The sequence below is a fragment of the Myotis nattereri genome (assembly GCF_964212035.1).
Source record: "Myotis nattereri genome assembly, chromosome: 9".
NCBI classification, from domain to species: Eukaryota; Metazoa; Chordata; class Mammalia; order Chiroptera; family Vespertilionidae; genus Myotis; species Myotis nattereri.
The window spans coordinates 54,144,395-54,167,866 of record NC_138084.1 but is presented as its reverse complement, the minus strand read 5'-3'; the positions used below and the strand labels follow the sequence as shown (position 1 = coordinate 54,167,866).

The following is a 23,472-nucleotide window of genomic DNA, read 5'->3' as shown; positions in this document are numbered from 1 at the left end:
TTCCAAGTCTATCAAGAAAAGGGGAAAACCTCCAACACTTCTGGGTTCAGTAAGCAGGGGAGCTTCTACAACAGGGAGAGGCCTGTGGCAGAATCAGAAGCTGGGCGACTGAAGCCTTTTCCTTTCCCTTACAGTCAGGAGGATGGCCTTGGGGGCGTCCCTGAACATATTCTTGATTCTGCTAGGGAAGCCTGGGAAGCCAGGAGTCTGACAGCTCCTTCCTCGGGGGGTGGGGAGCGATGGGGGCCGAAAGGAGGGCTGTTAAGGCAGCTGCACCTCCTCTTTGTCATGCTTTTGGTTTCAATCATAGGACAACCTTGGAGTCGGGTGGGAGAGGGGCGTGGCCGGCCCCAGCGCGCCGGAGTCCCCGCCCCTCCGTCGCCCCGCCCCCTGATCCGCCCCGCCCCCTCTGTGACCCTGCGGACAGCCTCCGGCGACCTGTTGGCTGGGAGCGTCACGTGACGCGGCCGGCCGCGCACCCCGCACCCCGGCCTCGGGCGGGCCTCCTGTTGCGCCCGCCGGGCGGGTTCCATCACGTAACGCGCGGGTACCGCCCCGCTCTTCCCTCGCTGAGCGAGGGAGGGCGGGCGTTGAAAAGGAAGGGAAGGCAAAGGGGCGGGAGGAGGAGGCGGGGCGGCGCTCCAGTCACGTGACCCGGGGCAGCCCGGAAAGCTCCGAGGAGGAGCCTGGCGCCGCCATTTTCCTGCAGCTGCCTGTCCCTCTCAGCCTGCCCGGCTCCAGCTGACCAGCGAAGGGGTGGGCTGAGCTGAGGCGGGGGCCGGGGAGCGCCCGGCGCCGTGCCTGACCCCGCGGGGGACACGAGCCGTTTTTTTTTTTCCGGGCTGGGTGTCAGCGCGCGGCCCTGAGCCCCGCCCCAGGCCGGCGGGCGGAGAAGGAGCCGGTGGGGGTAGGGGGTGCGGTGGGGGGTGGGGGTCCTCCGGCGCTTGGGGGTCCCGGTCCCCGCCGGCTGCGGAAAGGCAGGGGTGGCGGAGGAGCCGCCGAGATGTCCGGCCAGAGCTTGACGGACCGAATCACCGCCGCCCAGCACAGTGTCACCGGCTCCGCGGTCTCCAAGACAGTATGCAAGGCCACGACCCACGAGATCATGGGGCCCAAGAAGAAGCACCTGGACTGTGAGTGAAGCTGCCCGCCGGCCCCGCGGCCCGCGTCCGCCTCCCCGCCTCTCCTCTCCCCTCCCCGCCCCGCCGACGGGTCTGGCGCGGCGGGTGCCGAGCTCGACCTCGCTGTGCGCTCGTGGCTCCCGGCACACACCTGCCTTCACGGCTTCCGTTCCCCGTCGAAAAACCCGTGACAAGCCACTCCCCTCCGGGTGCTCCGGGGACCCTCGTTTCCCCGACGGGTGCGCCACGGCACCCCGACCGACTGGCCCCCCGCACCTGGCCGCTCACCTCCCCGATGCCCGCCTGGACTGCAGCCTTCGGCCCCTTCCTCCCGCCGGTCCGGGCGGCCCGTCTCCCTGTCCCGAGCGGCTCCCCGCTGGCCCCGGGTCTCCCTGCCCCATTGTTTCCCGTTAGCCTCCTCCGGGTTTCCGTGAACGCCTGGTGGCGTGAATCCGGATCTCTCTCTCTCTCCCCGCCGCTGCCTCCCTCGAAGCGATCCCCACTCGCTTCGCTCCACGGGCCCCTTCCGTCCCTGCCCGGGCTGCCGGCCCTTCCGCCTCTGCCACCCACGTTTGGGTTCCGTGTCGTTGCCTCTGCAGCTGCCGTTAGGTTCCTTCGTACCCTCCTATTTCCAGTAGCATGTCAGTTCCCGACCCCTGTCCCGGATGGCGCTCTGCGTCGGAGCGGAAGGAAGGGGATTCCGTTTGGGGCAGGGAAAGCTTTGTGGAAAGTTAGGATTTTTAGTTACCTCTGGTGGAATTTCATCCTTGTATTTTCCTGCCTTTGACCACCGGGGTAAATTGCGAATGCCAGGCAGCCACCTAATCCCGCCTTGTTGTTGTTTGTTCTGATGGGGATACTGTCTGGGAGAGGGTTTGCTGATCCTGGTAACATTGTATCATTTCCTGGGACTGTTAGCAAACCTGGCTGTTTGAATTTAGAGGCTTGAGTGAAGCGTAGACTTCTGGAGTACAAAATGGATTAATGATCAACCCTACAAATAACGTACATCTCTTTAAAAACTGGTGAGAGGTGTGAGATGATGCTTGGGTTTGGACTCCGTTTTAATTTTATGCTGGCTATCTTTCTGGGGGCTTAGCTTTTCTTACACGGCGTAATATTACTCCATTTATTAACTTGTATGCAACCAGTAGACCTAACTCCTCCCAACTTTTTCCAAACCTGGAAGCACCTGTAATAGCCTCCTTTTTCTTTCCACTCCTTTACCTCAAGGTACAAAGCTCAGTGGATTACTCAAGCTTTGACTCAGTGGAGCTTTGACCTGAAACTTTGCAGGGAATAGGTACAATAATAAGTTCCTCTTTTACAAATCTACTAGACACATTAGCCTGACTGACTTCATTCTGCATGAAAGTTACTTTGCTTTACTGATCAAAGCAAGAGTGAGCATGTCCTGAAAGGAAATTCACTGACAGGGAGTCCTGTTTTGATTTCTTATTTGGACTCTGGCCGTAAGGCTTGAACTTTTTTTAAAAAAAAGTACAAAATGTGAATTCTTCCAAGATACTTTGCTCATGAAGTACTGCTAGAACAAGTTATTGCTACAGACAAACCCATTATTCATTGTGACTGGTTCCTTCGCTGGAAAAAAATATATATCACTGCTTGGTTCTTCTCTCTCATGCACGAGCCATGCAGGCTGCTTTTTCACTCAGTCTTTGCCTGTGTAGAGAGAGCAGAATATATTTAAATGGCGACATTTTTAATAAACAAAAATTATTTAAAATGCATAAAATCTGATTTTGGGAGTTTATCTGGTATTTGAAGTAGACATTTCTGTTCAAATGACTACTTGGCTTGCTTTGCCCAACCTTATGGTTTGCCCAACAGTGTGTTTTTTATTTTTATTTTGATGATGGGGACAAGTGAAGAACTTACTAATAACTGTGAGCTATTGTCTTCTTCCCTCACTTCACGATGATAAATTATAACAAGAATGTAGAGCTTTTAAAAGTCCTTATAAAGGTTTTTGTGTTACTTCAGATTTAGCAACTTTTTTAAACACGTTACCAAAAAGGTCAGAAAATAGTCTAGGTTAGGTTAGGATGGTGATATTTACTTGGGTTTTTTTGCATGTTAACCTTTTCTCTTGTAATAGAAGCTACTGCAGATGCTAACTGGGGTTAAGTTAGGAGCGTATTCTCACATTTGTAGTTCGTTTTCTCTACCACTTGTGTTTATAAACTCCCACTTATTCAGAACTTGATTATTTCTGGTAATGTTCGATTTAAAAAAATTCATATAAATAAGGAGCCCCAACTCTTTCTTTTCAGTGAGGTTTTTAAAATCCAGTGATACTATTTTTCCTAGTTAAAATGCATTTCCAACCACTTCTCACTAATGAAATAAATTTAAGTGTGGTCTGACCAATCAGTATTTTGGTTTTTTTTTCTAAACACCTTCCATACACACATTAATCTACTTTTGAAAAAAATTGAAGTCTTTTACAGACAGATCTGGGTCTTGACACCAGGAATTTTAGGCTTTAATGTATAGATAATTTTTCCTCTAATGGGAAGTTTTTCTTCTAGTGAAGGCTTAATTCTCTTGCACCTTTTAATGAACCCTCAAACCTATTGCCTACTTAGTGGAATCTAATGAAAATGATCTATTTATTTATTTAATTTTCCTGAAAATTTCAATTTTTAAATATTAGTATTTAACAAAAATATGCTTAGGACTTTTCACCTTTATAATCCTTACAGTGTGGATGTGGTTTCTGTGTACTTCCCTGAGGTCTTTCCATATTAGGAAGTGATTATTATAATCCATGAATTATGGCTTCACTCATTTTATATTATACACTTGTGTAAGAAAGGTGTTTTGCTTTGTTTATAGGCATCAATAGATAATAGTGTTAACTAGAGTCTCTAGTGTGTCTAGAGTTGTCAAACTTGAAACATATTTGTAAAACTGAACATGATTTGCTTTTAATTCCAGGCCTTTTGTGGCCATCTATAATCAAGATAGAAGAATGGCAGCCCCTAAGAGTTCAAACATAAATTTAAAGGACTTCAATTTGCTAGGCACTTCATAACCATTATCTAATTTAACCCTCTCTCTCAGCTATGGGAGAGGCAAGCCATATGCATGGAAAGTAGTCTCTAACTCCAGGTAAAGAACGTACAGAATACTTAAAACATCCATAATGATTGAAGTATAGACAAACACAGTTTTTAAATTTATAAATTCTTAATTAAAAAACATTCTTAACATTCTAAAGATTTAACAACCTTTAGTTTTGTTTTTTTATATGAATAATTTTCTTTATATTTAATTTACTGTCCTTGGGCATTTACATGATGACATTTCACTGGAATATAACATTTATGTTAATGGCTATAATGGCTTCACTTTTTTTTTGTTAATCCTCATCCAAGGATTTTTTTTTTTTTTTTTTTTTTTTTTTTAGAGAGGGAGTGGGGGAAAGAGAAATATCGATGTGAAAGAGACATATCTATTGCTTGCCAGGGTGGAACCTGCAACCCAAGGAATGTGTCCTTGATTGACCTGGAATTGAACCCATGATCCTTTGATACCCCAGCTGATGCTCTAACCATTGAACAACACGAGCCAGGACTGGTTTCACTTTTTTAACCATATATTTTCAGTTAATTTTCAGGGACACTTCATTCCAACCACCATCTGCCTTACATTCTCTACAACAAAATCAAGGTCGTGTTCTTATTAAGTGTCTATTATAAGCATATCTCTATCGCAGATATATAGGATGTCCCAAAATTCACGCAAGAAGTAATTTTGATAGAAAACACAGGGTTATAATTAAAAATTGTAAATTTTTTATTGATTTATAAAGTATACAGAATAGGGTTATATATGGAATAGCACATCGGGTAAATGGCCTCCATGGCTTTGCTGTCACATATGCAAAGCCGTGGTCTTCATTGGTCTTCATTGTCCCTGCTCCTGGGCCATAATTGGTACTTGGTAATGCTTATCAAATTGAAGGGATTGAAATCGAAGGGCAACAGATATTAGAATCTGATTCAATAAACCCAAGTAAAATTAGGGTTTTATTTTTTGTTGTTGTTAATGCTCACGCAAAATTCAAATCTTGCGTGAATTTTGGGACACCCTATAGTATGTATTTGTGTGGATTTTTAAAGAATTTGTGAATCTTGAATATATAGAAGGTGAATTTCAATTAGTGGTTTCTGTAACCATTGAAAATGTATATAAGATATTGAAATGTACTCAAGATAATTACCTTTTTAAGCAGATGTATTGATTTTTAAAATCTTTCTTGTTGAAAGTATTACAAATATCCCCTCTTTTTCTCCCATCAGCCCCCCACTAGCTCGCCTCCTGCCTCTGTCCTTCACCACACTATTGTCTTTGTCTGTGGGTTATGCATATATGCATATAAATTCTTTGGTTGATTTCTTCCCATAGATGTATTGATTTTTAATGTCTTGTGATCCAATGGGTGCTTTGTTTGCATACTTTCAAGAAAGTGTCTAGTAACCAGGATTTGATTTGCAAGATGCATGTGAGGAAGATATTAAGTGGAAAATCTGTACCAAGATGTCTCTTGTTTAGAAATAAAGTTACTGGGGCTTTCCAAATGGATCTTGTTTCACATTTATTTTATAGTTAATATATGGGCTTACTATTCTTTCCCATAAGAATTAACTATCCTATATAATAAAAGGGTAATATGCAAATTGATGCTAACGCAGAACAATCAGGAATGACTGGTTCTATGATGCACAGTGACCACCAGGGGGCAGACGCTCAATGCAAGAGCTGCCTCCTGGTGGTCAGTGTGCTTCCACGGGGGGAGCACAGCTCAGCCAGAAGCTGGCTCATGGCTGGTTAGCTCAGCGGCAGTGGCGTGAGCCTCTCCTGCCTCCGCAGCAGTGCTAAGGATGTCCAGCTAATGGCTTAGGCCCGCTCTTCAGGCATCCCCCGAGGGCTCCCAGGCTGCCAGAGGGATGTCTGACTGCCAACTTAGGCCCGATCCCCCCAGGGAGCAGGCCTAAGTTGGCAAGTGGACATCCCCCGAGGGCTCCCGGGCTGCCAGAGGGATGTCTGACAGCCAGCGTAGGCCCAAATCCCCCGTGGAACAGGCGTAAGCCATCAATTGGACATCCCTTGAGGGGTTCCGGACTGCGAGGGGGCACAGGCCAGGCAGGGGGACCTTTCTGAGTGTACGAATTTTCGTGCACTGGGCCTCTAGTATAGTTTATATTTTCATTTTTTATTATTTGACCTATTCTGTCAGTCTTTAAGAGTTCTGAAATACAGAAAATGATAATGGAGTCATTTAAGTGGGTATGGATAAAATCTGACTGTTATATGACAAATGTCAAGAACCCGAGTTACATAGTAGAACTCCATAAATGTAAAAATGTTTTTCCTCCATGATCTATCTAATTATGTTACGGAATACTATGTATTTTAAAAGAGAAACTGAAGAGAATGTGACATAGAGCCATTTTTGTAGCTGCTTTATTTATAACTAGAGGCCCAGTGCATGAAATTCATGCACAGGTAGGGTCCCTAGGCTTGGCCGGTGTTCAGGGCTGATTGGGGCCTCCCGGCTGGCAGCCAGGGCCTCCCTTCCCTGGCTGCTGGCTGCTGGCTGCCGGCCGGGGCCTTCCTTCATTCTGCACTGCCCCTGGTCAGCTCATGTTATCACATTGTATGCGGGAAACGTATTTATACGCTTTACGTATTTGTACGTTCTACCAGTGTGGTAGAGCGTGGGACACGTATTAATACGTTTTTTATAGACTAGCGGTAGAATGCGGGTAACGTATAAATACGTAAACTAAAGTTATTGTAATTTTACTGAACGTTGCCATTTGCGCAAAATTTAGCAAAAATGGCCCGTGCCACCTGTTAGTGTGCGATAAAAGCTACCCGCAAACAATGTGTTAAAGCTAGTGATTGAACTCCTGGTCTCTCGGTCAAACTCCCAAGGGGATACTTTGCTTATTAGCCTTTTATATGTAGATTAGCAAATTCTAAAATATCTTTGTGAAGTAATTAGGCTTCACTGGTGAGCTTGCTTTAAAAATACTTGCTATTGGACTTTACATGTTTGTTTTTTATCCTTATAGAAATGCTGTTTATGTTTACTATATGTTTTGTGTATTTGAATAATTTTTAAAGGTGTCTTTGAATTTAGAGTGCTGGGTGAGAAGTTAAACTTCATATGACATGACTCGGCCTTTTTTCTCATCAGATTTATGAATCACTTGGATAAAATATTTCATTAGAAATTTTCAAAGTACATTATTGTTAAAAAATAATCCATTTAAATTGTCAGAATTGTTTTAAGTAAAATTGTTTATTTTGATCTTATCATTTAGATGTTTAATGTGAAAGTTCTCTGTGATGCCTGGAAAGTCACTTCTGTTCTTTTTTCTTCAGTTCCAAAGTGCTTAATTCCATGATTTCTCCCTTAATATCGAAGAAGAAAAATAAACTTAAAAGCTTCTTGGCAAGAGGTTAGAACCCTAGCAAGAAAAAGTAGGCTTAGGTTTTCAAAGGAAAGGCTTATTATTGGCTTTTCCTGTCCTTTTTGATGGCTGAAGTGGCATTTCCGTTACTTTGTGTTCTGTCTCAGTGTGTTCCCAGTTAAACTGCTTTATACGTTTCTCTAGAGATCTGAAATTTTCGGATTTGACATTCTAGAATTTTGTATTTTTATTGTGTACATGGTTCTTTTCATGAATAGTTACTGAGCAATTAGATTTTACTAATATTCCTTTAATAGGGAATTTTGATGAACCTAAACTTTTGTCTTAAATATTACGTTCAGGGTTGTAATTTGCCAGGTTACCAGAATATTAAGGATTTCTCGTTATATTAGAACTAGAGGCCTGGTGCGCGAAATTTGGGGGAGTTGGGTGTGGGTCCCTCAGCCTGGCCTGCGCCCTCTCACAGTCCGGGACCCCTTGGTGGACATCCCTCTCATAGTCCGGGATCCCTCGCTCTTTACCGCCCCCTGTTCGGCTTGCTGAGTCTGCCCCCATGTTAAGTGCCCTTCCTGTTTGTCTTCTGGACGGAAAGTATAGTGTCAGTCACCGGTGACTGACTGGGCGCTTACCGTGTTAAGTATATTGGAAAGAATGTGCTTTGTGACTTGGAAAGCGGATGGCTGGAGGCAAAAAGAAGTCTAACAGTAATATCTATTTTTTTTCCTAAAACGTCTTAATAAAGCTTGTCATTATTTGAGATTCTTAATCCATTTTTCCTCACTTTTTAAAAAACACCTAAGTTATTCCTTTTCAGCCAATCAGGTTAGATACCATTTGTGCTCAAAAAAGTTCTTGACACACCCCCCCCCCCCCCACACACACACACACTCACACACTACTAGACTTTGCATGTACCATTCCTTAGACACAAATGTTCCATCTTCCCTTCTTTAAATTAACTTGCTTTTGTTAACATTCACATTTATAGTATTCTCTTTCATAAAGACATTAATGACTAACTCCTGCTGGTCTTGTCATTCAAACATTGTTATCACTAAAGTTTATAATTTTGTTTAACTGTAGTTAATATCATGCCTTTATATGTATTTTGGGTTCATGTATATTTTCTCTGTAGAATAGGAACTGGGTTTTTTTTTGTTTGTTTTTTGTTTTTGTACTGTTTTATATCTCTTCCCAAAATACCTAACAGTAATCCTGTGGGTGTTCAGTAAATATTGAATGATGACAGGTATTCTTTCACAGCTCAGACTTTTCCATGAACAACTTCTAAACACAGCATAGAGATCTATTCTAGTACTAGATATTTACTATAGCAGTTATCTTAGTTGCAATGAAGGGTAATTACATGGTTACAAAATTATATATAAAGTTAATCAGTAACATTGATAAACACTTTATAACAAGTTGTTATGGAAACACTTGAGGCATTAAGACAGTGGTTCTCAACCTTCTGGCCCCCCCCTTTTTTTAAAATATATTTTATTGATTTTTTTACAGAGAAGAAGGGAGAGAGATAGAGAGTTAGAAACAATGATGAGAGAGAAACATCGATCAGCTGCCTCCTGCACACCCCCCACTGGGGATATGCCCGCAACCAAGGTACATGCCCTTGACCGGAATCGAACCTGGGACCTTTCAGTCCGCAGGCTGACGCTCTATCCACTGAGCCAAACCGGTTTCGGCCAACCTTCTGGCCCTTTAAATACAGTTCCTCATGTTGTGACCCAACCATAAAATTATTTTCGTTGCTACTTCATAACTGTAATGTTGCTACTGTTATGATCATAATGTAAATATCTGATATGCAGGATGGTCTTAGGCGACCCCTGTGCAAGGGTCGTTCGACCACCAAAGGGTCGCAACCCACAGGTTGCGAACCGCTGCATTAAGAGGTCAAGTTTATTTTTTTTTAATCTTCACCCGAGGATATGTTTTTTACTGATTTTAGAGAGAGGAAGGGAGAGAGAGAAGCATTAACACGTTAAGCTCCAAGCCTGTTTTGTCTTCCTCTCTGTTTAGCCCGCAATATCCAATTTCACCGATAGACTGGTGGCACCAGTGACTGACGAGGTCCGGACAGAAAGTATAGTGTCAGTCACCGGTGACTCACATGGCGCTTAATGTGTTAATTTGTTGTTCCACTTATTTGTGCATTACTTGATTTTTATAAAAAAATATTTTTATTGATTTCAGAGAGGAAGGGAGAGGGAGAAATAGAAACATCAATGATGAGAGAATCATTGGCTGCCTCCTGCATGCCCCCCCCCACTGGGGATCGATCATGAAACCTGGGCATGCGCCCTGATCTGGAATCGAACTGTGACCTACTGGTTCATAGGACAATGCTCAACCGCTGAGCCACACTGGTTGGGCAATTGGTTGATTCTTGTATGGTGCCCTGACCCAGGATTGAACCCACAACCTTGCCTTATCGGGAGGAACATTTAATCAACTGAGTTACTGGGCCAAGGCCTAGAATGAAACCTTATAAGGTACTATAGGCCCGGTGCATGAAATTTATGCATGGATAGGGTCCCTAGTGGCTGTCGGCCAGGGCCTCCCTTCATTCCCTGCCGCCCCCTGGTGGTCAGCGCACATCATAGCGAGCAATGGAACTCACAGTCGGTTGAACTCTCGAGATACTTTTTTTTTTTTTTAAATATATTTTTATTGATTTCAGAGAGGAAGGGAGAGGGAGAGATAGAAACATCAATGATGAGAGAGAATCACTGATTGGTTGCCTCCTGCACACCCCCTATTGGGGATTGAGCCCGCAACCCAGGCATATGCCCTTGCCTGGAATTGAACCTGGGACCCTTCAGTCTGCAGGCCGACGCTCTCTCCACTGAGCCATACTGGCTAGGGCAACACAAGTTTTATATATTATGTCTATCTTTTGTGATGGCAAACACATACAGATGAATATTTCATGGACATGGTAAGAGTAATTAAAGTGTCTGTTTATTCATTTATAAACCTGGTAATATGAAAAGAAAAACTTAACTGAAATCCGGCTTGATAATACCGTGTTCATGGAGGTAGAAAGGCTCGATCACCCTGTGCCTGTCACCAGGGCCCTTGAGAGAAGATCCCGTTTACCTAAGTGCCTCAGATGGCTTCAGGACTCGAGATACTTTTCATATTAGGCAGATAGATAGATAGATAGATAGATGAGGCAAGGATTAGAGTGGTAGTATTGATGATTATGATAGTTGAAACACTAAATCTAGACCATCATTGATTTCAGAGGCCAGTGGGAACACCCTCTGAACACTTGGAATTTCAGCAATGATTTCTGAAATTGTACTGGTATTTATAGTCATAAACTTACTATTTGTAACCAACCTAGGGACCATAATTTTATCAAGGGACACTTCCAAGTAGTGGTTGAGAAAGCCTGAAGTGCTTTCCAAACTTTTTTCCTCACTAAAGACTGCAGATACACTTTACAAATTACTTCATAGGGTATACTTAGTTGCTATGTTTTAATGTACATGTTTCTACTGATTAATTATATAATTAGTGATTATATCAATAATTAGGTGGTCTCATGTGACTATAAGCTCTGAGAACAAGGTTCATGATGTGTGTGTATATTTAAAAACTTCATGTGCTGGTAATAGAGTCAGCTATCTTGTGGATATTTAACAAATAGAAATATCCCTTTTAAATACATCTAATATGCAGAAATTTTACTGTAACTCAAGTATATACCAAAAAGTAAATAGCGGGTGGTACTTATGTTGGAGAGGATTGGCAGACTATTTCTCCCCCCAAGATTTTTAAAATTGATTTTTAAAGACGGAGGGAGAGGGAGAGAAACATCCATCAGCTGCCTCCTGCACCCCCTCTACTGGCTATCGAGCCTGCAACCTGGACGTATGCCCAGAGTGGTGCACTGGACCACGCCTAATCAACTGAACCACACCATCCAGACCTGGCAGACCTTTTTTGATGTACTTGAAACAATTGTTTGCAGAAATTTAAGGTGTTCATGTCATTTAAAAATTTGAAATATTGTCATTTAACCAATCCAAAGCTAATGTGAAAAGGAAATTGTGAGGTAAAGTGTTTGCAGTTTTTAAATTGAGATGTAATTCATGTAACAGAATGGATTTTCCTATTCTGGACATCTATATTAATAAAAGGGTAATATGCTAATTAGACTGGGCATCTTCTGGACATCCTTCCAGACAAAGCCACAGTGGTGGGGCCAAGGTGCAAAGGCAGTTGGGGCAATCAGGTTGGCAGGGGAGAGCAGTTAGGGGGATCAGGCCGGCAGGGGAGAGCAGTTAGGGGCGATCTGGAAGGCAGGCAGAGAGGTTAGGGGTGATCAGGCAGGCAGAGGCAGTTAGGGGCGATCAAGTTGGCAGGGGAGCAGTTAGGGGCATCAGGCAGGCAGGCAGAGTGGTTAGGGGCAGGCGGGTGAGCAGTTAGGAGCCAGCAGTCCCGGATTGCAAGAGGGATGTGTCCCGGATTGAAGAGGGTATAGGCCGGGCTGAGGGACGCCCCCCCCCCCACCCCCCCGCACAAATTTTGTACACCGGGCCTCTAGTTTCATATAAATGGGATCATTCAGTATGTAACTTTCAATGCCTGATTTCTTTCACTTAGTGTAATATTTTCAAGTTCATCAATGTTGTCACATGTAACATCACATTTTTTTATAACCTAATAATATTCCCTTGTGTGGATATACCATATTTGGGTTATTTATTTACCCTTTGGTAAACATTTGGGCTGTTTACTCCTTCAGACCCACTAAGAATAATACTGGCATAAACATTCATGTACAGGTGTTTGTGTGAACATGTGCTTTCAATTCTCTTGGGTAAATACCTAAGAGAAGAATTGCTGGGTCAAATATGACTTTAACTTTTTGAGGAATTACAAGACTGTTTTCCACAGCAGCTGCACCATTTTACAGTCCTGACAGCAATGTGTGAAGGTTCCAATTTCTCCACATTTTTGCCACATTGTTTTCAGATTTTTTAAATATTTAGTTTAAAAGTTTTGTTGTAGTCACCTCTTGGGCGTTAAGTGGTATATTATGGTTTTAGTTTGTTTCCCTAATGACTAATGATGCTGAGCATCTTTTTATGTGCTTATTGACCATTTGTATATCTTTGAGAGAATGCCTATTCAGACCCTTGGCCCATTTTAAAATTTGGTTCTTCATATATTTGGGATGTTAAAAAAGTCTTTACAAATTTCAGATACTAGATCCTTATATCATTTGCAGATTTTTTTCCCCCCTATCCTGTGGCTTACCTTTTTAATTTTTTGATAGTGTCCTTTGATAAACAAAAGTTTTTAATTTTGCTTAATTTTTGTGTTTTTTTTTAATTTGATTATGCATTTGGTATATCTAAGAAGCCATTGGATAACCCAGAGTTACACAGATTTACACTTAATCCTACTCCTACGAGTTTTATAGTTTTTAGCTCTTTTAGATTTTATCACTTTTGAGTTAATTTTTATATATGGTGTGAGGAGGCTAGGTGATATTAAGGAAAATTAAGGATATTAGGGTTTTTTTTATTCCTTTGAAGTTGACTTGAAGTACAACCCTGTTACCTCTGTGTAATGTGGAAATAGAGATTAGTGAGCAAGAGGAAAATTTTTCTTAATGGCAGTCTACAAAATACTGTGTATAATTAATTGACTGATAAATGAAAATATTTGGGTCAAACATTCTTTCAGCTGGATGGACCCCTTAATCTAATTTAAAACTTTTTTTTAGATTCTCAATGTAGTCTTTTAAATATGTTGAGATAAATACATGGTTGCATGAGTATCAGTAAGCAGTTATTTTTGTCCACACAGAATAGTGAGCGTGCTTCCATAGTATCTTATACTTCCTCATGATGACACTTTATATGTTGTAATTATTTATACTTTTATGTTTATTTATAGAGAGCCCTTGTGTATGTTTTATACTGTGCTAAATACAGCCTTTAGCAATTATGCAGTAAAAAGATGCTGAACAGATGAAGGAGGATGAAATTTTCATGGGTAGTTTCTAATGTGTTATCAAACAGTTTTAGGATTTTTTTTTTTATATAAAAGAGATTACTGTAGGAGTAATAATCTTTGTTGTGAGTAGTGGTTGTTTGAACTTCTGTTTTCATGATCAAGAACATTTTTATTGGTTGAAAATGTTAGAAATTATGGAAATTGGGAAATAAACTTCCAGAAGACTATGTAAAATTAGGGCAGCTTGACACTCTAAAATATTATTTATTTCATTCCCTACCTATTATTGATATATTTGGCTAAAAACAAATGGGCTTAGCTAGTCAAATATTGGGTTTTCTTCTGCTTTTCTTTCTCTTATTATTATGACTAGGGGCCTGGCGCACGAAATTCGTGCACGGCGGGGGGGGGGGAGGTCCCTCAGCCTGACCTGCACCCTCTCCAATCTGGGAGCCCTCAGGGGATGTCCTACTGACGGCTTAGGCCTGCTCCCTGTCTGCTCTCTGTGGACCTGCCTGCTTGATGCCACCGCAGACCCTGGTGTTTGCTCTCTGTTGGGGCCCTGTGGGGGACTGCTTGCTCCATGCTGCCCCGGCCAGGGGCAAGCGGGGCCCTGCTGTCTGCTCGCTCACTGTGGGGGACCGGCTCAAAGCACCTGAGTTCCGGGGATGTTCCCGCCCCGCCCCCAGCCACTTGGCGTCCGCGCACGTAGGCCCGGAGTGGCCGGGGGCGTTCCAGGACCCCGGTTGCTGCGGGCCTACAGGCTCAGAGCGGCCTGGCTCCCAAGGACGCCTGTTCCCGGGACACAGGCTGCTTGGCGCCGGTACGCAGCTGCCCCGCCCCCAGCTGCTTGGCACCTGCGTATGCAAATTAACCTGCCATCTTTGTTGGGTTAATTTGCATACTCACTCCTGATTGGCTGTGGGGCATTGTGAAGGTACAGTCATTTTGCATCTTTCTCTTTTATTAGTGTAGATTATTATTTTCTTGTGTGTGGTTAAAAGTGAATTTCAGGGAGTCCTGGATTTTAGACTTTGTATTACCACATCTGATAGCAGAATGCTATAAGGCCTTGTTTGCTAAGTGCTTGTGTGTTTTGTTATATGACACTGGCAAAACATTTAAAGTGCAAAATATAGTCAGAAATGAAATATCTGACTGTAATATGCTATATTGAATGAACTGAGCATTGGCCTTGGTTGGCTTTTTCCTTTACTCACTTTAGCTATATACTCTTTCTCTCCTGAATTGACTCTAATGAATTGCCCTTTGAAAATCCAAATGAATTTTCTTTTGAAAATGAAATGTAGATAAATCTTAACTCATTTATGTACCTGAAGACCCAAGAGTTACCATTTTTTGTGACTATTTTTCTTAGAGAAGGGCCCGAGTGGAGAAAGAATTATAAGAGCAAATAATTTATTTCATGTTATTTTAGTAAAATTCTCTAGGAAAGGATATTAAAATCTTTTGCTTGCTCAATGAGCAAGAATATGGGGGAAAGGTTCTGAGATTGAATTCTGTTTAACATTGAGCAATAGCGGCAAAAACCCTGGTCAGAAGCAGTAAGTGTAGTGCTAAGGGAGAGCGATGAAGGTCTAGACAAGAATTTAAAGATGAATGACACTTGATTCTTATATTAAAGGAATATGAGATCTAATTGTGAAAATGTTCAAGCAAATAATTGTAATACATTGAGATAAATGCATTATTTTTTTACATAAAGTAGTAGAGGCTGGAGTAATTAATTTTGAAGTAGGTAAGTATTGATTTCATAGAGGAGGTAGCAGATTTTAAGGATGGATAATGATTTGCCAGATGGACAGAAGGGTTTCTCTTAAATGACCACATGCAGTGACATAAAAGCAAGAAAGAGTATTATGATATATTTGGGGAAAACTTTAGTGCTACATGGTGGAATGCAAAATGTTAATGGGAATGGGAAAATGAGGCTTGAAAAAGATCCCTTAAATGTCTTATGGGGACAAGAGTTTATAGACTCGTCTCTTCAACCCTCCTCAAATCCTCACTATAGAATTCCCTTTTCTCTCACTAATTAGCTGCTTTCCTAGCTTTAGATGCCAATGTTATAGAACTGAGAATGTACTCTTTCCTTTTCCCAGGTAATTTGTGGTAGGGTTATTGAAAGGATTAGGAAGGGTCCTGACTGATTTGGCTCAGTAGATAAAGCATTGGCCTGCAGATTGGAAGGTCCTGGGTTTGATTCCGGTCGAGGGCACTTGCCTGGGTTGCAGGCTCGATCCTCATTGTGGCAGGTGGGAGGGTGCAGGAGGCAGCTGCTCAGTGATTCTCTCTCATCATTGATGTTTCTGTCTTTCTCCTTCTCCCTTGCTCTCTGAAATGAATAAAAATATATTTAAAAAGGGGAGGAGGAGAGGAAGGAAGGAATGCACAATCCTATTGCCATTTGTGCAGGGGGCTAGATAAGGTTTGGCACCTGAACTTGAACCTCTGAAGATTGTTATACATGGTGATTTGGACCACTAAATAAATAAAATCAAGTACTCTGATCTCATGACTTTTGTGAGCTTGTTGGGAAATCAAGTCTTTTTGAGTTCCAAATTTATGAATGAACTTAAAGACAAAATATCTGATGATGTTCAGTATGACTAGAAAAGGTTTGATAAATCAGCTAAAGTCAATAAGATTCTTGGTGTTTTTTATGTATATGATTTAACTATTCAACATCTATTTATCTACAAATGATACATTAATTATCAGTCATTCCTAGATGTTTAAAGCTGGATCTCTACCAAACAAGATATTAATCTTGGGGGAAATAGTATACTCATTAGCAATGGCATATTGAGTGTCTATTATATAACAAAGTCACTGTGTTGGGAAAGATTAAGAAATCCAAAAGTGAAATCACTGGTTATGTCCTCAGCCTAGTAGGGAAGATGACATATACAGATAGTTGTAGTACCAGGCAAATGTGAGATAAGTTCATTGAAAATCAGAGGAGAGAGAGACTGCTTTTGAAAAGGGGGAGAAGTGGGGCTTAAATGATAATCAGTGAGGAGCAGTAGACATTTCAGGTAGAGGAAAGAGTATGAGCAAACATTTGTAGCTGCTTAGTACTGCTGGAACTCTGGGGAACAAAAGAGGTTGTTTAACTATGGAGGGTAAATAGGGTGCTTTGTGGCTGGGGGAAGGACAGGTTGTTTGTAAGGAGTAATACAATTAGAGCAGTTGTCTGAGATGAGATTGTGGAGAGAGTATGGATTTTAATCATATGACTTTTAGGTATATCTCATCTCCAGGTAGCTTTTGGCTGTTTTAGGTGAAGCTTGTCCATGATTAGAATTGTTTTTCAAAATTGTGCCTATAGTGTATGTATATTTTCTGCTGCCAGTGCTAAAATAGGGAAGGCAAGGAGTTTTGTTGATCTTGAAGCTGAGAATGAAATTTTGCTCCTTCAAGCTTTTTATAATAAGTTGATTATAGACTGTGTTAATAGTGACAACATATGAGTTTTGAGGATTTCAGTCTATAGATTGCACAGGTATTTGAAAAAGTCTTCTAAACAGAAATAATGCATCATTAATTTGATGTGAAGTTAGATTTTTTTAAAAAAAGTTTTTGTTGATTTTAGAGAGAAAGAGAAGGATATATATATATAGAGAGAAATATAGATAAGAGAGAAACAGTTGGTTGGCTCCTGCATGCCCCTGCTGGGGATTGGGCCGGCAACGTGGGATCGGGCTGAAACCAGCAGTCTGACATCCCCTGAGGAATATAGCAGTGTGCAAGAGGCAGGCAGCCTGGGAGGGGAGCCCAAGCTGGGCTGGGCGCCATGCCGTTTCCGCTCATTCCGGCCCCCTGCTGCGCCTGCGGGGGGGGGGGGGGGGGTGGGGGCAGGGGGTACTTGGTAATGCTGTTGCAGAGGTGGGAGAGACTCCTGCCGCTGCAGCTGGACTTGCTCTCCTGCGGTCAGCCTGGCTTCTGGTTGAGCGGTACTCCCACTGTGGGAGTGCACTGATCACCAGGGGGCAGCTCCTGCATTGAGCGTCTGCCCCCTGGTGATCAGTGCACATCATAGCAACCAGTCGACCGGTCGTAATGGTCGCTTAGGCTTTTTTACATATATACACTAGAGGCCCAGCGCACGAGAGGTGCCCCACGGGGGGCCGGGATCCACGCTGGCCCCTCGTAGCCCTGGCTGCTGCGTTGTGTGCTTTGAGCTGCGCAGTGGCCACTCGGAACATGCCCCCGGCTGCTGTGTTGTGTCCGCTAGGATGAGGGCAGGCGCTCCTGTGTGTTTTGTCTCCATTCTGGCCCGCCCCCAGCCCCAGTCGCTCCACAGCTGCTGGAGTGGGGGTGGCACGCAGTCTCCTCCTGAGCAGTTGTGATGCTCGGCTAATTAGCACATTCCCAGTTTATATATATACTAGAGGCCTGTTGCACGAAGAGATTTGAGCAATAGGCCTTCCATTCCCCTGGCTACCGGCACCAGTTTTCCTCTGGCACCCGGTACCCAGGCCTTTGCTCCGGATGGAGCTTTCAGTCTTCGCTCAGCCACTTCGCCCCTACGTATGCAAATTAACCTCCATCTTTGTTGGGTTAATTTGCATACTCTCCTGATTGGCTGGTGAGCATAGCAGAGGGACGATTAATTTACATGTTTGTCTATTATTAGGTAAGATAGATATGTTAGAGGGCCAGTTCAGGAAATTCGTGCATGGGTAGGGTCCCTAGGCCTGGCCGGCGATCAGGGCCGATTGGGGTCTTCCTTTGTTCTGTGCTGCCCCCTGGTGGTCAGTGCACGCCATAGCGAGTGGTTGAACTCCTGGTCAGTTGCACTCCCGAGGGGACAATTTGCATACAGTAGGGCCTTGACTTACGAGTGTCCCGACTAACGAGTTTTTCGAAATACGAGCCGCCTCTCGGCCGATTTTTTGCTTTGAGTTGCAAGCTAAAATTCGGGTTATGAGCCAGCTTCAGATACCCCACTGCTAGTTGGTACAGTGAACGTCACAGTGAACGCCACAACATCAGCCCAGCATCACATGTCTCACTCGTTCACTTTTTGATTTGACATACGAGTAATTTGAGTTACGAGCTCCGTCATGGAACGAATTAAACTCGTAAGTCAAGGCTCCACTGTATTAGCCTTTTATTGTATAGGAAGGATATAGATATGTGAACATTATAAAATGTAAAAGTACTTGATAAGTAAAAGACTTCTTATTTTGTTAGTAAAAGACTTCATTCATATTAGTCTTTTCAACCATGTCACAAATGTTTGCTTTTCTGAATTTTTCACTTATGTCAGCCAGGTTGTTTATCTTCCTTTCAGGGATATTTATCTTCCTTTCAGGTTTGTCTCCATTGGGCATGTATGTATATGTTGGATGCCCTTGTTTGGTTAGGGAGGACAGGATCCTTCTCTCCACCCATTGACACCTCCCCTCCCCCGTCCAGTTGGCCAAATGAGCCATCACTGGCAAGTAATGGATAGATAGCATTTGAAATCAAATTGCTCCTCTATCCCTCTGCATAGGCATTTTCTTCTTTTATTTCTATTCTCGTAGCATCCTGTGCATGTTTATCTCTCTTGAAAACAGGGACTTGGGTTTATTCATCTTGGTATCTCCAGTACCCAGAAAATAATGCTCGGTGCATAATAGTATCTTAGTAAATATTTAATAAATCTTTGATGAAGATAATGGACTTAATATCCTGGGGTAATGAACTGTTTTGTCAACGGTTTTTTATTTTTTTTAAAAATAGGTTTTTATTGATTTTAGGGAGAAGGATAGAGAGATAGAAACATCAATGAGAGAGAAACATCAGTTGGCTGCCTCCTGCATGCCTCCTACTGGGGATTGAGTCCAAAATCCAGGCATGTGCTCTGACCAGGAGTCAAACTGGTGACCTCCTGGTTCATGGGTGGATGGGCTTTGTTTTATTTTTTTAAACGTGAAGTTCTTGGATAGAATTAATCTTTATATTTAAAATATTCAGGTATTATTTTGGTCTTTAGTTAGTTGGTTTACTTGTTTAATTCATGGTGTTCTTGACAGGGTTATAAATTTGATTCCTGAAAAAGAAAGGTGGTGGTGGTTCTTTAACTATTGTCACAGACCAGGGGTCCTCAAACTTTTTAAACAGGGGGCCAGTTCACTGTCCTTCAGACCGTTGGAGGGCCGGACTATAGTTTAAAAAAAAACTATGAACAAATTCCTATGCACATTACACATATCTTATTTTGAAGTAAAAAAATAAAACGGGAACAAATACAATATTTGTATTTGCATGTGGCTTGCGGGCCGTAGTTTGAGGACTCCTGTCACAGACTAAATGATTTACACTGGCTAATTGTCTTTCATTTGTTGGCTCTTTGTCATAATGGGAGATCAGTTGAAGTTACATAATGTAGCATCACTAATTTATCATCATATGCACAGTAACATCATTTTAAAATTACTGGGTTAAGTGATGAATTTGTGAATTAACGCCTCAAACCTCATTTTATCTCTTATTTTAACTTCATAGAACCATAGGCATTTAAACATTATTATTGTTTCAATGATTCTTAATTTGTTTGTTAGAAGGACTATGTTTCTTGAAGTATATATTATTGGAAAAGTGATGAAAGAATAGTCTATTAAAATGAAGGAAAAGCTTACCAATAAAATATACTAAGTACAACTAACAATATCTAATATTGATAATGATGCTTTGAACTTACAAAGTACTGTAAATATGTTTTACAATATATTATTGTGAAAATTATTGATATTCCTACTTCTAAAATGGAGGAATTGAAATGGAGTAGCTAATTAACATACCTGAAGTCTTAATGGTAAATAGTGAATCTGGAATTTGATTGAGAGTTTAGATTTTATTTTTCTCATTCTGATGTCACTTTATCCTGTTATTGTCCAGTCTTAGCACATGGAATGGATGGGGCCATACACAGAAGTGGTGGTAGGAGAGCCTAGAACATAACTTTTGTGATGGTGAAATTAGCAACAGCATCATTACTGTTTGAAGCAGAGATTAGAAATGAATAGCACTTAGGATGGACTATCTAATAAGTGTGAGTCAGAGAAGAGTTTTAGGGAGAAAGAACTTGAAAGGAATAGAAAAACAAACAAAAAGCAGACACCCTTTCTTCCCACCTACCAATCCCAGTTCTTTTAGAAGGTATCCAGTTAGCAATGGGAGCAAAAACTAGTTAATGGTTTCCAGTATTTGTTAGGTTTAGGGAGGAATCATACTTGAAAAATAGTATTAAAAGTAATAGCATTTTAGTTGTGTAGAAGGCTTATTTGGAGAGCCTTTGTCACAACAGCAAAACTAAATTGGTGAAAGATAGGTCTTATAGAATGAAGGGAGAAAGGTGGTTATTTTCTTCCTTGCTTCTTGTCTAGACCATTTAAAATTTATATTACATTTTCATAAATAAGAGAAAGATAAATTCAGGGATTTGAGGGATTCTTCAGATACCCAGCCATAGGTAGAATGTAGATTTTGGAAATATATGTGATATTATCTACCTACCTAAACATAAGTAGATACTTGCATGAAAGAATTACCTGTTTTTATTCTTAGTCTTTTATTATTATTGTTACTGTAGTTGGTATAGAGAAGCAGAACTTTTAAGTTAAAAAATCATTTAAATATTATATACTAAGTGTTAAATTTGTTGTTTCTAAATTCTCTAGTAGCAGAGATCTGTTTATCACAATGCCTACTATTGAGAAATACTTAAAGCCTATATTTAGGGGAAGTAAATTCATAATTAACTGTGCAGTGTGCAAAGTAAGTTGTGATTGTGTCAACTTTTAATAGAAGGAAAAATCTTCAAAATATTAAATGTTTTTATATTTTTCTGTAATCATTTAATATACTTATATTTTTTTTTCTATAGTATATTTAAGATTGATGGCTTTTAAACATTGTGAATCAAATAACTTTACTTTGGGATTTAAATAAAATATACCAAATTCCCTATACTTGTGCAGTTTTGAAAAACTGTTTTTCCACCTCTCAATTAATATTTTTTGATGACCAAAGATTGGGTTTTCAGATTCACACTGGTGGGTTTCTCTTCTCACCCCCACTTCATTAACATTATTGAGGAGTAATTTACATGGAAAGTTATAAAGCTAATTTTGGCAGCTGAAGAAAGCAGATTTTCTTTTTCTTTTTCTTTTTTTCTTTTTTTAAATCTCAGAAGATATTATGCCTTTTAAGAAAGGCATTTGCATTCAGCCGGTGTTGCTAGGGGCTTGAGCATTGACCTATGAACCAGGAGGTCACTATTAGATTCCAGGTCAGAGCACATGCCCCTGGGTGTGGGCTCGATCTCCAGTAGCGGGGAGTGCAGAAGGCAGTAGATCAGTGATTCTCTCTCATCATTGATATTCTTATCTCTCCTTCTCCCTTCCTCTCTGAAGTCAATAAAATATATTTAGAAAAAAGAGGTCACCAGTTCGATTCCCTGGGAGGGCATGTGCTCGGGTTGCAGGCTCAATCCCCATTAGGGTATGTGCAAGAGGCAGTCAATCGATGTTTTTGCTCTCATCAGTGTTTCTCTCTCTCTCTCTCTCTCTCACTTCCCCTCTCTGTAAAGTCAATAAAACCATATATTATTTTTTAAAAATATATTTTGATGGATTTCAGAGAGGAAGGGACAGGGAGAGAGAGGTAGAAACATCAATGATGAGAGAGAATCATTGACTGGCTGCCTCCTGCACGCCCACTACTGGGGATTGAGCCCACAACTCGAGCAAGTGCCCTTGATGGGAATTGAACCAGGACCCTTCATTCCGCAGGCCAACACTCTATCCACTGAGCCAAACCAGCTAGGGCTAAAGCCATCCTATATAATAAAAGCCTAATATGCTAAGTGTTTGGTTGGCTGCTCTGCTGCTCAACCAATCAAAGCATAATATGCTAATGATATGCTAAGGCCGCTCAACCACTCGCTATGACCTGCACTGACCACTAGGGGGCAGACGCTCCAACTGGTAGGTTAGTTTGCTGCTGGGGTTCAGCCAATCGGGACTGAGCGATACAGGCCGGAAATGCCCTGGAGCCCTCCCGCAGTCCCTCCCCGGATGGCCAACCTTTCATGTCCCTCCCTGGCCCCGATCGTGTACTGGTGGGGTCCCTCAGCCTGGCCTGTGCCCTCTCGCAATCTGGGACCCCTTGGGGGATGTCTGAGAGCTGGTTTCGCCTGATCCCGCAGGCCAGGCTGAGGGACCCCACTGGTGCACAAATTCGTGCACTGAGCCTCTAGAGAGTGTGTGTGTGTGTGTGCATATATGTATACACACATATGTGTGTATATATATGTATATGTATACGTATACACATATGTATGTACACATACATATATGTATACATGTACACATGTGTGTATACATTTTAAAGGCATTTGTCGGGCTGAAGTTGTCTTTTTTTTAATGTCAAGAAACAGGCAAACATGGGTCATATGGAATTTTATAACAGTAGTTATGTTTTAATGAAATGTGTGAGGATAGAGATTTTTTTGTTGTTGAGGTACTCCTAAATGGTTAGTTCTTTTTTGTGGAAACTTAAAGACTTACGCTTAAACTAATTAGGAAAAATACCTTGGCTTTATTTTATGGTGATGCATTAATAGTGTATTAATAATAATTGCTCGCATTTTTTATTTATGGGGCATTGTTTCAAAACTTAAAGCTATGTGGATAGGTTACTATTTGGTACTTACTATTTTGGCTATATATGTCATTATGTTTATAGCAGTTCGAAAAAAGATTTTTCAGAAATGGCTTTCAATGTTGCCCAATAGCTTAAAGGGATCTCTTGATGCCTACTTGCCACAGGTGTGGCACTTAATGAACTGTAGTAAATGGCTGGTATAA

The 23,472-nt window shown here is 41.7% G+C and overlaps 1 protein-coding gene across 3 annotated transcripts in view; it reads left to right on the top strand.

Annotated features, from left to right (window-relative positions):
• The first annotated feature begins 747 nt into the window (after positions 1–747).
• Positions 748–23,472, top strand: part of PICALM (phosphatidylinositol binding clathrin assembly protein) — a 110,695-nt gene continuing 87,970 nt past the window's right edge. For all 3 annotated transcript variants that reach the window (XM_081100127.1, XM_081100126.1, XM_081100128.1), the window contains exon 1: positions 748–1,133. In XM_081100127.1, coding sequence (XP_080956253.1) covers positions 1,004–1,133 — 130 coding nt within the window. In that variant the 5' untranslated portion in view covers positions 748–1,003. The remainder of the gene's footprint in view (positions 1,134–23,472) is intronic.